Source organism: Anomaloglossus baeobatrachus, chromosome 4 (genome assembly GCF_048569485.1).
Source record: "Anomaloglossus baeobatrachus isolate aAnoBae1 chromosome 4, aAnoBae1.hap1, whole genome shotgun sequence".
In the NCBI taxonomy this organism is placed as follows: Eukaryota; Metazoa; Chordata; class Amphibia; order Anura; family Aromobatidae; genus Anomaloglossus; species Anomaloglossus baeobatrachus.
The window spans coordinates 459,860,721-459,877,331 of record NC_134356.1 but is presented as its reverse complement, the minus strand read 5'-3'; the positions used below and the strand labels follow the sequence as shown (position 1 = coordinate 459,877,331).

The 16,611-nt window shown below is 41.0% G+C and overlaps 1 protein-coding gene across 1 annotated transcript in view; it reads left to right on the top strand.

Moving 5' to 3' along the window:
* The window catches only part of LOC142301686 (dual oxidase 1-like), a 92,531-nt gene that overhangs the window by 68,943 nt on the left and 6,977 nt on the right, over positions 1-16,611 (top strand). The window contains exons 24-31 of the mRNA XM_075342709.1: positions 556-786; positions 876-975; positions 2,215-2,264; positions 3,961-4,088; positions 5,308-5,461; positions 7,855-7,990; positions 9,279-9,372; positions 11,202-11,360. Coding sequence (XP_075198824.1) covers positions 556-786; positions 876-975; positions 2,215-2,264; positions 3,961-4,088; positions 5,308-5,461; positions 7,855-7,990; positions 9,279-9,372; positions 11,202-11,360 — 1,052 coding nt within the window. The remainder of the gene's footprint in view (positions 1-555; positions 787-875; positions 976-2,214; positions 2,265-3,960; positions 4,089-5,307; positions 5,462-7,854; positions 7,991-9,278; positions 9,373-11,201; positions 11,361-16,611) is intronic.

Below are 16,611 nucleotides of genomic sequence, written 5' to 3'. Positions count from 1 at the left end.
ATAGAGGTGCAGCCAGAGCAGTTTCCGTGATGGCTCAGTATAGTATGAGCGGTGGTTCTATCCAAGACCCAGCACTGACTGACAATCGACTCAGCATTGGATCAGTACGGAGGCAATTGTCAGTCAGTGCTAGGGTACGGTTACAGCCGCAGCTCACTGTATATTGATCCATGACTGAAAATGCTTTGACCTCGCCCAGATGACTGAAAGTCGGAGGAACAAAGTTCATCTCATTTTAGAATGCTATTAACCTACATATTAACTCATATGCTTTTTTACATAACAGGTTTTCTTTAAATGTATACCTCTCTGTTCCAACCAATTAGGAAAGCTTCTGTTTTGAGCAGAAGTTTACATGTAGGGGTACGAAGCAATCAGTTTTATCCTGGCCTTTATGCATTAAGGCCCAGCAACACTAGTTACGTGAGAATATTACAGGGCAAAATGTTTTGTAAAACAAGCAGTAGAAACAACATAATGATAGAAGTCAATTAACTATTACTTGTGAACCTTGCTTCAATAGCTGACACTCATTGTTGTTTCTGTATTCTACAGATTATGGTTTTGCATCTCCAGGAAATGGAATTTCTGACATAACATATGTGGGGCTTATCATTTCTCGAGGTTCAGCTGCCAGCATTTCATTTATGTTCTCCTACATCCTTCTGACAATGTGCCGAAATCTAATTACGTTCCTGCGAGAGACCTTCTTGAATCAATATATCCCATTTGATGCTGCAGTAGATTTCCATCGTTTGATCGCCATGAGTGCACTCGTCCTTAGCAGTAAGTTTGGCTCATTGTAAAGTAATTTGCACATGAAACCACGATTTTGAGTAACTGTTGAGTTCGTTCAATACTTTTATCTCCTTTAGTTTTCCACACACTTGGCCACTTGGTCAATGTCTACATCTTCACCATCACTCCACTAAGTGTCCTCAGCTGCCTCTTCCCTACAGTGTTTTCAGATAACGGGTATGTTAAGTATTTTGGTCAGAAAAATTAGTTTGTTTATTTACGAAAGGGATGTCTAACAGAGGTCATCATCTACTTGATTGTTGGGCGCTCCACTTATCCCTTCTGTACTTAAAGGATGTATCCGAGACTTTAAAATGAAAAGTGTCTAAGCACTAACAGTCAGGTAGTTGCTACTTAACCTGCCTGTTATGCTCGGCACCGTTCATCACCAACATAGATCAGTCATAGACTGCTCCTGACGGCAATTCAGCTGATTCCGCTTATATTGTGTCAACAGAGTGTCAACTTCTCATCCGCTCTGCTCTGTAGTCGTGGTGGGACAAAAAATGTCATGCTGATTGACAGTCGATTCCTTAAGTTAAGCAGTGGGGAGACACCGGATGTTAATCAGCATGACATCAGCCAACTCATCCTGTCTAATGAGCCGGGCAGAAAAGATGCCTCTGCTCTTTTGGCAAAGTCATTGTATTGCCACAAGTATTGGTCTCTGACCACTCTGTGCCTGCAAAGAACAGTGCTAGGCACAACAGGTAGGTAGGTAGCTGTAAGTATTTAGGCACTTTTTTTTTTATAAAGTCGTGGACTAACCTTTTAACTGTTTCTTTCAGTACTAAGAGAATACATGGAGCAACAAATCAATTGTGATTACTGCTCTATTCAAACTTCTACTCAGGGTGGCCGTACAGAGGAGGAATGGGCGGCTTTGAAACTTTGGTATTAGTAATTGATGGGGCTTCTAACAGTTGGGCTCCCAGTGATTAGACATTTATCAACTATCTTGTACAAAGATGATTAAGGTCCTTCTTGGGTCGACAGTTTTAATGCAGTCAGCAATGCTTAAAGGGCTATTACCAAAAATCAGTTATTCATTATTATTGCAATAGAGAATACCTTACTTATTGTTGGACATCTGACTTCTGGGACCCCCACCAGTCCTGAAAACGTGGTTCTTCAGAATCTGTTTGTTTCATTTATTACTATAATCTCTGGCAAAATATCTTTGACTGCATGTTCCTTTTTGGGTGTATTTTATTGAGGCAGCATATGATTGCGGATGTGTCAACAAGAAAGTTTCTGGGAACTTGGATTGTTTTATCTCTATCCAGCTCAACTTGATTATTACAATCTAGTTACAATCTATTACGATCTAGTTTACAAATGTAATTCCAATAATAACCCATTTAAGAATTGTTTTTTATTTAGCTATGCTAATCTGAGATTTCTTCATATTTTTAGATCTGATTTTCCACAGAAATATTATTGGTGGTTTTTTGAGACTGTGCCAGGTAATCAATTTTGGAATATTTACTGTGACTATTGATAAATTACAGAAGAAAGATTATATAGTCCGAGATGTGATATCATAACACAAACCTTTTCTTCAGAATCCAAATCTTGGCAGTTGTACGGTAGTAAAAGGATAAATGCACAAAGTAATACAATGTCAATGAACCTTTTTACTATAATAAATTAATAAGACTGACATCATTAAAGTGGTTATCCACTACAAAGCATAGTGGCCACATCGATGTAAAGCTGTGATAGAAAGCTTTTTCTAAAAACCTTCTGTTGTCCATTCTGCCTGTGAGTGGCGCTATCACTTGCCACTCATCTCCATCCGTGACCCGGGCTGCAGTGAGCTCTGATGTCTGGTGATGTCAAGTCAACTTCTGGAATTGGAAGCTGACCCGGTATCAATGAGGCGGGACTCAGTCTCCATGAGTGGCTGGGCTGTGGGCAAAGTTTCACCGCCCAACATCATTCGTGATTGCGGCGCTCTGCGGTGAAAGAGAGAGCACACAAAATGATGGGCTGTGATATGCGATGAAACTCTGCCGACGGCACAGTCACTCACGAAGACTGGGTCCTGCCTTGCTGATGCCGGTTTACCTTCCAATTCCGGAAGTTGACATGACATCACCGGACATCAGAGGTCACTGCAGCCTGGGTCACGTGATGGAGATTAGCGGAGAGCGATAGCACTGCTCTCAGGCTGAATAGACAACAGAAGGTATTTATGAAAAGCCCTGTGTCTTAGCTTTACTTTGATGTGGCTACTTTGCTTTGTAGTGGACCACCTCTTTAAACATGTAAGTGCAAATGTTTAGTCTCAATAGTCAAATGTTTGGAACTATTTTGGCACTGACTATCTTAAATGGAATCTGTCAACATGTCTTGTTTTGTAATCTAAGGGCATAATTTGTTAGGGGTTGAGATCCTGATACCAGTAGTGTGTCACTTACTGGACTGCATGTTGTAGCTTCAATAAAATCAGTGTAGGAGATTATCACTACAGAACTAGTTGTCTTGTGCCATGTAGCAGTCTTTCTCTATGTAATCCCTCTTCCACCACTGATTAGCAGCTTTCTGCTGATGTACAGAGAAAGCTGACAGTTGTGTGGGTGGGGTTATACAGACCTCAGCATTCAGAGAACTGCTAAATCTGCAACATAAAACCGTTTTTATCAAAACTACACCAAACAGACCATCACTGCAATTTCTGCACTTAATTCATGCTGTTCCCCAATTACATAGCAAAAACTGAAATCCCAACAAAGACAATATCTGCAAGGAGTTTGTATATTCTCCCATGTTTGTGTGGGTTTCTTCCAGGTTCTCTAGTTTCCTACCACACTCCAAAAACATACTGATAGGGAATTTAGATTGTGTAATCCTCAGTGAGGACAGTGATCAGATCAGTAAAGCAGTTAGGAGAATGATGGAGCTATAGAAGTAATGCATAATAATTAATATGATTGGCATGTTGCCCCTGCAAGACAGGTCACAACCAATGCTATGATGGCATTGGGGTGGCCGGGGAATTATCAGGTGAATGAAAGATCATATATCATAATTTCTTTACATCCCTTTAGTTTAAAAAGGGAATTTTGATCATGAAGGTTGTCCGCCATGAGCCGTTGAATATTTTATGTCACTGACATTGCATAAGACATTGAGTTTCCCTTTTTATTCTAATTCCAGGTATGACTGGAGTCCTGCTCCTAGCAGTCATGGCTCTTATGTATGTGTTTTCTTCCTATTATTTTCGACAAGTCAGTTTCCGTGGGTTCTGGATTATTCATCATCTTTATGTGTTATTCTATGTACTGGTAAGACAGTAATAGATTTGTATAAATATCACCAATTTGCTATTATTGGGATAAAATAAATCATATTTTGATGCAGAATCAATGTAACATTCCGATAAATTTGTTACTAGATAATTAGTCTTTCATTTTTAAAACCAATGTTTGAAAGTTGTGAGGAATTTATGGACTGTATGGATTTTATTACACTATATGTTTTTCCAAAAAGAGTTGTTTAGTATGAATAAGCCTTTGTGTTTTACAATGCTGCTCAGGCTGTTCTGGAGATCAACTGATGCAGCCTCTAAAGCGGGCTTTACATGCTGCAACATCGCTAGCATCGGCTACCAATGTCGAGCGCGATAGCACATGCCCCCATCGTACATGCGATGTATGGTGTTTGCTGCCGTAGCAAACATTATCGCTACGGCAGCTTCACACGCACATACCTTGTCAGTGACGTCGCTGTGACCACCGAACAATCCCTCCTTCAAGGGGGAGGTGCGTTCGGCGTCACAGCAACGTCACCAAACGGCCGGTCAATAGCAGCGGAGGGGTGGAGATGAGCGGAACATAACATCCCGCCCACCTCCTTCCTTCCGCATAGCTGGTGGACGCAGATAAGGAGATGTTTGTCATTCCTGCGGTTTCACACACAGCGATGTGGGGTGCTGCAGGAACAACAAACAACATCGTATCTGCAGCAAGAGTGACATTATGAAAATGAACAACGTGACACAAATCAGCGATTTTTGTCACTTTTGCGCTCGTTCATCGTCGCACCTTGTCTTTACACATTGCGATGTCGCTACCGGTGCCGGATGTGCGTCACTAATGACGTGACCCCGATGATATATCAGTAGCGATGTCACAACGTGTAAAGCCCCCCTAACTCCCAAGAATACGCTGATATAGACATGTAGCTGTGTATTTAGTATTACATGACATCCATATAAATGCATAAAGCAGTATATAGCACATAGATATATGGAAGCCAACATTATGTAATGCACTCCATGTTCTGCCTCAGAGGCGTATCTTGGGAATGAAACACATCTTTATGATATTCATATTCCATATTAGTTTTCACTCATAAGACATACTGTAAGAGCAGATGGGTTCTGTCCTATCTTCTTATTTTTGTTAGATAATAATGATTAAGATGCTCAAAGATATATATATATAGTTTATCTAGAAGAGAAATTATTTCAATAATGCTTTTCACTTTGATTTTCCATCGCAGACTATCATTCATGGCAGTTTTGCACTAATCCAACAACCAAGGTTTCACATTTTTTTCATTGCCCCGGCTATTATTTTTGTGGTGGACAAACTGATTAGTTTGAGGAGGAAAAAGATAGAAATAGAAGTTCTAGAAGCAAAGCAACTTCCTTCAGGTACAAAATAAATATATTTACTGTAACTTATTGTACACATATTAGAATTTAAGGAATAGTTGGAGAAAATCTTGATTTCTTCACTAAATTAATAATTCATAACTATAGGGTTTTGTTTGTAAATAAAGCTGTTTGGAGTTAAGAAACCTTAAATGGGTAATCTCAAGTTGCCTCTTGAGCAGCAGAAAGCCGCGCAGTTTCCTTACTTCCTGGTTTCTAGGGTCAGGCTCTCTTCCTTGAGGGACAAATTTGGTGAAGTATTAAACTATGGTATTAGTAGAACGATAAAGCTCAGCACAACCTCTGCTTTCTGCTGTAACATATTCAGCTACCAATGGTTTGCTATAAGTCTTCACTGCTATCACTATGCTTACACATACGGTTAAAAAAGGCATTTGAAGATGTATATAAGGGGAACACAAAAAGGCACAATAGGGTGTTAACTGGTTAAAAATGGGGTGCAGATGCACTCACCTGGTCTGGTTCTGTAAAACACAACACCTTTTGCGTATGTAACATAAACTGCAAACACACAAGGAGATAAAGAGGTCAAATGGAATGAGGTGTGCTTGTTCTTTGCTGCTGTGAGAGATCAACCATGCAAAAGACGTCCAGAAAACACAAATGGAGAACATGCGATTTATTCTATGCGTTTCAAGGCTATATAGCTTCTTCTTCAGGAAAACCACATTACCAACAATACGTAATTTGTCTTTCCTGAAGAAGAAGCTAGATAGCTTTGAAACACATGGAATAAATTGCATGTTCTCCACTCATATGTCCTGGACGTCTTGCGCATGGTTGATCTTTCACAACAGCGCAGAACAAGCACATCTCATTCTGTTTGAAGGCTTTTGAACAAGCACAAAGCTCTGGAGAGCTAGAGCAGACAGACATGATTAGAAAAGAAAGGGTTTTAACTAGCTCACCTGTACAGGAACACCTCCCTGTTTTAGAAGCAAGGATAACAGCGTTGCTGGTGCAGGGACTTGAAATAGAAAAGATCTCCAGCTTCCAAATGTAAATAATATAAATTGTAAGTAGTATTTACTATATCTAATATATGTATATATCATGTGACTATAAAGGGGTCTTTACTATATCTAATATATGTATATATCATGCGACTATAATGGTGTCCCATTGGAATGTTTATTTTGTTGTCGGTATATAATATACAAAATTGATTTACAATTTATTATTACTATTTAATGATCAAATTATTATATTTTTTATTTGTATACTTTTTGTAAAGCCTTTACAGGTATCATACTGCCACAGCTTGGTACTAATTTCCCCTTCATTTGGGATTATTTGATTATACCACCTGTGTCATTCATCCCCTAAAGGTTAAAAGTGAGCCTTTATGAAACATAAGCTATTTGCTCTGACAAAGGACATCTTGTCTGAAACGTGTTGCATTTTTTAATTGCTCTTACTATTTTGGATCAAGTCCTGTACTTTGGATTTTAATTTTTGGAATAAAAGAAATTGATTTTATGCTTTTGGAAGCTGGACATTTTTCTATTTCAAGACATGATTAGACCTGGTCTGAAAGCTGTGGTTTGGTGATGTTGAAAGAGAGGGAGAGGTAGGGAGGTTACCAAAAACTGCTTTATATAAATCAATGGGCTGAGAAGAGGAGGCTGGTATGTTAAGAGTTAATCTCTCGCCTCTCTCCTTTTGTGCAAAATGGGCCTGGCTCAGAGGCCAAGCTCCAATGAAAACGAGTTATGGACTATAAATGTTAAAATCCGTCATTGCAGAAGAATGGCAGTAGGTATAAAAAGCAAGTCAATTGCAAACTTTCTTATTTTCATGCTGTCTTACTAGTTAAATTTAAGAACTTGAGAAAACCCCTTTAAGCAATTAGCTGTCAGTTATCGGTAAGACTGATAATAATGCAAAGGATTCCTAAGCAAGTAAGCACACGTTATGAATACCATATGTCCAACGGGTTGTCTTAGTGATAGTCTTTGTAAAACCAAAGCCAACAGCCCAAATGTTACAATGTTTTTCTACATAATGATTTTCTCTTTTGTGGGGTAGGAAGGTTTTCTTAATGACATAATCATTTGTATAACGTAACCCTTAACCTAGTAAACTTTAAAGGTACAAACTGTTGTCTAATAAATTCTACTGAAATAAAGGGAAATATTAAGATAATGGGAATAGAAACATGTTTCAAATAAAAAATTAAATATATAAATAATAATAAATAATAAAATATATAGGAGTAACCATAAAATGGCTGTTGGGATGCCTGTTCATAATCTGGGGCCTGGTGTTGGAAATAAATTAGTCTATATACAGAATAGCAGCAAACCATCTATTTGCACCAATCTATACATGAATATTTAATAACCTTTATTGTACTTATTGTAATTTTGAAGGTGTAACTTATGTGAAGTTTCATCGGCCGTCTGACTTTGAATACAAGTCGGGACAATGGGTTAGGATTGCCTGCTTGACTCTTGGTACAGATGAATATCATCCCTTCACGCTGACATCTGCTCCCCATGAAGATACATTAACCCTTTCACGACCGGCCGATTTTTCGCTTTCCGTTTTTTTTTTTCGCCATTCTTTTTCTGAGAGACGTAACTTTTTTATTTTTCAGTCAATATGGTCATGTGAGGGCTCATTTTTTGCGGAACGAGCTGTACTTTTAAATGAAACCATCAGTTTTACCATATTATGTACTAGAAAATGGCAAAAAAATTCCAAATGCTGAAAAATTGCAAAAAAAGTGCGATAGCACTATGGTTTTTGAGATATTTTATTCACTGTGTTCACTATATGGTAAAACTGATGTGTGGGTGTGATGCCTCAGGTCAGTGCGAGTTCGTAGACACCAAACATGTATAGGTTTACTTTTATATAAGGGGTTAAAAAAAAATCAGAAGTTTGTCCGAAAAAAGTGGCGCACGTTTTACGCCATATTCCGTGACCCGTAGCGTTCTCATTTTTCGGGATCTTAGGCTCAATGACGGCTTATTTTTTCCGTCTCGAGCTGACGTTTTTAACGGTACCATTTTTGCGCAGATGCTACGTTTTGATCGCCTCTTATTGCATTTTGCGCAAAAGTTGTGGCGACAAAAAAACGTCGTTTTGGCGTTTGGAATTTTTTTGCCGCTACGCCGTTTACTGATCAGATTAATTGATTTTATATTTTGATAGATCGGGCGTTTCTGAATGCGGCGATACCAAATGTGTGTATATTTTTTATTTTTTTAACCCTTTAATTTTTAATGGGGCGAATGGGGGGTGATTTGAACTTTTAGGTTTTTTTGTTTTTTTTTAATTTTTTAAAACTTATTTTTTTACTTTTTTTTTTTATTTTACTAGTCCCCCTAGGGGGCTATTGCGATCAGCATTCCGATCGCTCTGCAGTATCTGCTGATCACAGCTGGAAGGCTGTAAACAGCAGATACGCTGTCTTTCTCTTTTGCTGTGCTCCGGGCACAGCGAAAGTGAAACCAATTCATGTGTAGTACAGGAGTCATCACATGACCCTGTACTACCATGGCAACTATCGGGAGTCACGTGATCGCGTCACGTGACTTCCGGTTTCGGCGGTAAGTAAAACTTTACCGCGATTGCGCTTATAATGGCGCTGTCATGTATTGACAGCGCCATTATAAGGGGTTAATCGGCACGAGCAGATAACGATTCTGCTCGTGCCTAGCAGGCACACATCTCAGCTGTGAAAATCCGCTGAGATGTGTGCCGATCGCGGCATGCTGCCGCCGGAGGACCGCGGGCAGTAAGATTATGTCATTTAGGACGTAATTTTACGGCCCGCGGTCGTTAAGGGGTTAAGCTTACATATAAGAGCAGTAGGGCCATGGACAACAAGCCTAAGACAGCTTTGTTCATCTCCCAGCACAACAGGAATGAAGTTCCCAAAGGTATACGAAACTTTCTGTATTTCTTCTAGTTTTGGCTAACAAAATGTTCAGATTTAGTATTAGACTTTTTGTTGAAGTATCATAAATGTCAGAATGTCATATTAATGTGGATCTCAGAAGATGGAAACACCAATGATGGATCCCTGCATGCATTTTAAAAGCCAAATAACCAATTACAATATTTGAATACAGTCATGGCCAAAAGTTTGAGAATGCTACAAATATTAATTTTTACAAAGTCTACTGCTTAAGTTTTTCTAATGGCAATTTGCATATACTCCAGAATATCATAAAGAGTGATCAGCTTAACAGCAATTACTTGCAAAGTCAATATTGGCTAAAAAAAATGAACTTTAACCCCCAAAACACATTTGAACATCATTGCATTCCTGCCTTAAAAGGAGCAGCTAACATTGTTTAGTGATTGTTCCATTAACACAGGTGTGGGTGTTGATGAGGACAGGGCTGGCGATCAATCAGTCATGATTAAGTAAGAATGACACCACTGGACACTTTAAAAGGAGGCTGGTGCTTGGTATCATTGTTTCTCTTCAGTTAACCATGGTTATCTCTAAAGAAACACGTGCAGCCATCATTTCTCTGCACAAAAATCGCCTAACAGGGAACAGTATCGCAGCTACAAAGATTGCACCTCAGTCAACAATCTATCACATCATCAAGAACTTCAAGGAGAGAGCTTCCATTGTTGCCAAAAAGGCTCCTGGGCGCCCAAGAAGGACCAAGAAACGCCAGGACCATATCTTAAAACTGTTTCAGCTGCGGGATCAGACTACCAGCAGTGCCGAGCTAGCTAAGCAATGGCAGCCGGCTGGTGTGAGTGCTTCTGCATGCACTGTGAGGCGGAGACTGCTTGAGCAAGGCCTGGTTTCAAGGAGGGCAGCAAAGAAGACACTTCTCTCCAGAAAAACCATCAGGGACCGACTGATATTCCGCAAAAGGTACAGGGAGTGGACTGCTGAGGACTGGGGTAAAGTCATTTTCTCAGATGAATCCCCTTTTCGATTGTTTGGGACATCTGGAAAACAGCTTATTAGGAGAAGAAGAGGTAAGCGCTACCACCAGTCTTGTCTCATGCCAACTGTTAAGCATCCTGAAACGATGCATGTGTGGGGTTGCTTCTCAGCCAAGGGAATTGGCTCACTCACAGTCTTGCCTAAAAACACAGCCATGAATAAAGAATGGTACCAGAATGTCCTCCAAGAGTAACTTCTCCCAACTGTCCAAGAGCAGTTTGGCGCCCAACAATGCCTTTTCCAGCATGATGGAGCACCTTGCCATAAAGCAAAGGTGATCACTAAATGGCTCATGGAACAAAACATAGAGATTTTGGGTCCATGGCCTGGAAACTCCCCAGATCTTAATCCCATTGAGAACTTGTGGGCAATCATCAAGAGACGGGTGGACAAACAAAAACAAAACAAAAAATTCTGGCAAAATGCAAGCATTGCTTATGCAAGAAGGGACAGCTATCTGTCAGGATTTGATCCAGAAGTTGATTGAGAGCATGCCAGGGAGAATTGCAGAGGTCCTGAAGAAGGGTCAACACTGCAAATATTGACTTGCTGCATTAACTCATTCTGTCAATATAACCTTTTGGTACTCATAATATGATTGCAATTATATTTCTGTATGTGATGTAAACATCAGACAAACACAATTAAAAACCAGAGGGCAACAGATCATGTGAAAATATAATTTTGGTGTCATTCTCAAAACTTTTGGCCATGACTGTACATTGTATATATAGAGCAATTTTTTTTTCTACTTTTAAAGCTATTTTTACTCTTCATATTTTGTCTTTTATTTAGCTATTTCTGGATGGGCCATTTGGAGAAGGACACCAGGAGTGGAACAAGTTTGAAGTCTCAGTCTTAGTTGGTGGAGGAATCGGAGTTACGCCATTTGCCTCAATTCTTAAAGACTTAGTCTTCAAATCATCAGTAAACGCACGGATACAATGCAAGAAAGTATGAGTATATCATTATTCTTTATTTTCCATTTTATTTATAAGTTTGACATATTTCCGAAAAAGTTTTAAATAAATTTGTATATTATAATTTTCTAGGTCTAGACACAAACATAGCAAGTGTATCTTGATACACTTAATTTATTCCTTCAAGTTATGTGTATAACTTGGAAATCATGGCATTTTTGTAAAAAAAAACAAAAAAACAAAACATAAAATATGAGTAAAAAGATAAGTAAACAATTTTCATGGGGGTCAATTACATCGAGTTGTATAAAATTGGATTCCACTAAAACATAAAAACAAAATATTTCTTGATGACATCCTTAGGCATCCAAAGGTTACTCGTTAATGAAAAAAGTCTATAAAGGCCCCGTCACACTAAGCAACATCGCTAGCAACATCGCTGCTAACGAACAACTTTTGTGACGTTGCTAGCGATGTTGCTGTGTGTGACATCCAGCAACAACCTGGCCCCTGCTGTGAGGTCGTTGGTTGTTGCTGAATGTCCTGGGCAATTTTTTAGTTGTTGCTCCCCCGCTGTGAAGCACAGATCGCTGTGTGTGACAGCGAGACAGCAACAATTAAATGTGCAGGCAGCAGGAGCCGGCTTCTGCGGAGGCTGGTAACCAATGTAAACATCGGGTAACCAAGAAGCCCTGTCCTTGGTTACCCGATATTTACCTTTGTTACCAGCCTCCGCCGCTCTCACTGTCAGTGCCGGCTCCTGCTCTGTGCACATGTAGCTGCAGGACACATCGGGTTAATTAACCCCATGTGTGCTGTAACTAGGAGAGCAGGGAGCCAGCGCTAAGCATTGTGCGCTGCTCCCTGCTCTGTGCACATTTAGCTGCAGCACACATCGGGTAATTAACCCGATGTGTGCTGTAACTAGGAGAGCAGGGAGCCAGCGCTCAGTGTGCGCTGCTCCCTGCTCTCTGCACGTGTAGCTAGGTGCGCTGGTAACCAAAGTAAATATCGGGTTGGTTACCCGATATTTACCTTAGTTACCAAGCGCAGCATCTTCCACGCGGCACTGGGGGCTGGACACTGGTTGCTGGTGAGCTCACCAGCAACTCGTGTAGCGACGCTCCAGCGATCCCTGCCAGGTCAGGTTGCTGGTAGGATCGCTGGAGCGTCGCAGTGTGACATCTCACCAGCAACCTCCTAGCAACTTACCAGCGATCCCTATCGTTGTTGGGATCGCTGGTAAGTTGCTTAGTGTGACTGGACCTTAAGCCTAGTCTTGTATTTTAAAGGGCTATTCGCTATGGACAATACTTTTGTTTTTCAAATTCTCTTTTTATTGAAAAGAGATTAAACTCACAGTAGTTCAGAGGAATTGCATGAATGTAAGCAATAAAGCAATCAAATAGTGACAAAGGGCATACTAAATGAGAAACAAACATATCACTCCTTGATGATCCTACCAGACGGAATTATCTAGTAAGGATACATAGCAATATAGACTGACTAAGATGAATTGAAGAACAGCTCCACCAAGCAGATAAGAGAGAAGGGTAAGGCTAGGTTCATACACTGCGTTTTTTTGACGCTGCGTTTTTGTGCGTTTTTTGCGGCAAAAAACACACAAAAACGCACCCGTGTCAAAAAAACGCGTAAAAAAACGCACGCGTTTTGCCGCAATTTGGTGCGTTTTTTTTTTGCTGCGTTTTGCTGCGTTTTTGCTCACTGCGTCTTTATGCGTTTTTTATCAGTGAACAAAAAAAAAAGGTCTGATGTCATTTCCTTCTTCAATGTGTTCTTCATTCTCCACCAGTGTATGCAGAAGAGCAGACAGCTGCAGAACTATAAGGCTCAGCATACTCCATCCAATAGTGTATGCAGGAGAGCAGACAGCAGCTGCAGAACTACAAGGCTCAGCATGCTCCATCCAGGACTGTATGCTTGAGGGAGAGTCAGGGGGAGCAGACCAACAAGGCTCAGCATCCTCCATCCAATCGTGTATGCAGGAGAGCAGACAGCAGCTGTCGAACTACAAGGCTCAGCATCCTCCATCCAATAGTGTATGCAGGAGAGCAGACAGCAGCTGTCGAACTACAAGGCTCAGCATCCTCCTTCCAGGACTGTATGCAGGATTTCTTTGCCCCCCCCAAACAAAAAAAATGACGTGGGCTTCGCCATATTTTTGTACGCTAGCCGGGTACAGCAGGCAGGTACGGGCTGCCTCCAACCCCCAGCTGCCTATTTGTACCCGGCTGGGAACCAAAAATATAGGGAAGCCCTTTTTTTTTTAATTGTTTCATGAATTTCATGAAATAATTTAAAAAAAAAAAATGACGTGAGCTTCGCCCAATTTTTGAGTCCAGCCGGGTACAACTAGGCAGCTGGGGATTGGAATCCACAGTGCAGGGTGCCCATGCTTTCTGGGCACCCCCGCTGTGAATTGCAGTCCCGCAACCACCCCAGAAAATTGCGCTTTCATAGAAGCGCCATCTTCTGGCGCTGTATCCAACTCTTCCAGTTGCCCTGATGCCGGGTGGCTCGCTGGGTAATAATGGGGTTAGGGCTAGCTGTATAGCTGGCCCTAAGCCCGAAATTCATGGTGTCATGCCAATATTAGACATGGCCACCATGAATTTCTAGTAAAGATAAAAAAAAACACAACACACAGAAAAATATTTTTATTAGAAATAAAACACAACACAATTAGTGACTCCATCTTTATTGAAATAAAGAACCCCCCTCCGCAGTAATCCTGGGTCAAGGGTCCCACGCCGTCCAATCTGGATCCAATATCATCTGATCGGTTTGCTGGAAGGCAAAGCGATCAGATGACGTGTCAGGTTCTAGGGGCTTAAGCACATCACACATCAGCTGATTGTATAAAAGCCGTTTATACAATCAGCAGATGCATCGGTGCAAAAAAAAATACTCACTTATGTGCTGATTACCGACAGCTCCTGGAGCGATGGGGCGGGAGTCTGATCCTGTCCGATCGCTGCAGCAGCTGCCGGTAATCAGGGATGAAGTCCCCTGACGCATCCGCTGATAGCTTAAACCGGCCGGGCGCCCGCGTCACCGCGATACTTACGATCACCTGATGCGTCAGGTGACTGCATCAGGTGATCCATCGCCAGGTCCTGCATCTATCGGAGGTGTCCCAGCCATCTGCACACAGCCGGAGCGGCGATACCGTGAGAGGAGATGGGAGCGGGCATGGACCCGGGAGGCTGCAGACAGGTGAGTATAACTTTTTTTTTTTTTCTACTGTTAACTTTTGTTTTCGCAGCCGCTTCCACCTCCCGCTCAGACATGGCGCCGCACGGCAGCATACATGCACAGGACTGGAGGTGGACGCGGCGGTGACGGTACCGGGAGGATTCACGCTTCTGTGTTTACTGACAGAAGGAATCCTCTTCCTGTACATGTCACTTTACTACCCACCTCCTGCGTTTATAGCTGCGTTTTTGGTCTTAGAAACGCACCAAAACGCACCAAAACGCAGCTATTTGCGTTTCTCATTGCGTCTTTCAACATCCCATTGCACTCAATGGATGAAAAGCGCAGTGAAAAACGCGGGAATAATTGACATGCTGCGTTTTTGTGGCACCACAAAAACGCAGCTGAAAAAAAACGCTGTGTGCAGACAGCAAAAATGAAAACTCATAGACTTTGCTGGGGAAGCAAAGTCATGCAGTTTTCTGAGCAAAAACGCACCCGAAAACTGCGCAAAAACGCCGCGAAAAACGCACTGTGTGAACTTACCCTAAAGGAGTAGGAGCCAAGATGAAGACGGAGTAGGAAAGCAGATACCTGAATTCCCCATGCAATGAGATAAAGTTTATGGATAGAAATGAGCGAATCTGAGGTTTGATTTTCGAACCGAACAGCAACTTAAAAAATCAAGTTTCGGGTTCAGGGTTCAGATGCTTTATATACAAACTTCATTCATGAGAGCATCGCTGTGCTCAGGTGTGCTTGGTGCTCAGCCATGTGCGAGCCGCTTGCAATGTTTGAACGGCTCGCACTGGGGGTAACATCAGCATGATTACATATCGTAGGCAACCCAAAAAATTGTTTAAAATAGTCTGCCTGCCCTCCCCTGGAAGTGATCTGCTTATTGGTGGCTGTATGAGGGTGGAGACTCAAACTGCCAATCAGTTACTTACTCCGGGGTTTGGGTCAAGCTCAAGCCTGAGGAGGCTCGGCTTGTTTGTAGTCAGCGAACCAAACCTTCACGAAACCGCTAATCTCTATTTATGGATAGTCAAGGTGGTGGGGAGTAAATTGAGAACTTAACAAGGGTTTCAGCAAGAATCTCAGAGAGTTAATTTAATCCCAATTGCTCCTTCTGGCTACTTGAAGGCAAACCAAGATCTAAGGAAGCTATATCTGAGAATGAAATTGATATATTGAGTATTTTTGATTGGAAATTCATTGAAAGTTTACATCAGAGGGTAAGTTTGAATGAGGTTGGTTACCATGATTAGAAAATTACAATTTTCTGATAATGCAATAGTAGGGTGAGTGAAATTTTCAGGCTTCAAGTCCCCAATCCCCTGACAGTTACACCTTTTGCATCAACATTTTCAGGATACAGAGGATGAAACGGGAATGGGAATGCCTAATTCCATTTAGGAAAAATACTTTCATAATTTTACGGGTGCCTGGACACTAAGCTGATTACATACATTTTTTGAGAGCTACAGAGGCAGCATATATTCAGTTCCTTCACAACAATCATAGTGCAAACAAATCATTATGCAATGTTTATCGATAAAAACTACCCTTCTGTGAAATGCAGAGATGAGTTGGGTTCCTTAGAACAAATGACCCCAATTTACTACTTTGTTATAAAAAGTACAAACTGATAAACTGGCTTGAAACTTGGTTGTTACTTGCTGAAACGCTCAACGTCACATGACATCCAATATTGTAGCAAATGTCAATAGATTACGGTGTATCCACTGCTGTGATGATTGCAATGGTGTCTACAATTTTCACATACAAACAATAATTTATATTTATATACTGCCAACATATTCCACAGCATTTTATAATTCAGAAGTTACATGTACAAGCAATATCAGACATTAGAAGGTAATATATAAGTTACCAAACCCAATAGGTCCTGCTCACAAGCTGACAATCTAGTAGGAACTATGGGTGGCACAAGAGGTAAAAACTTAATTTCAATATGTGGTCCAGTCATCCTTTATAATAAATTGGGTTATGCATGTAAAGCATCATGTACCAGTCACCCTCCGATATCTGCTTATATTCAGATA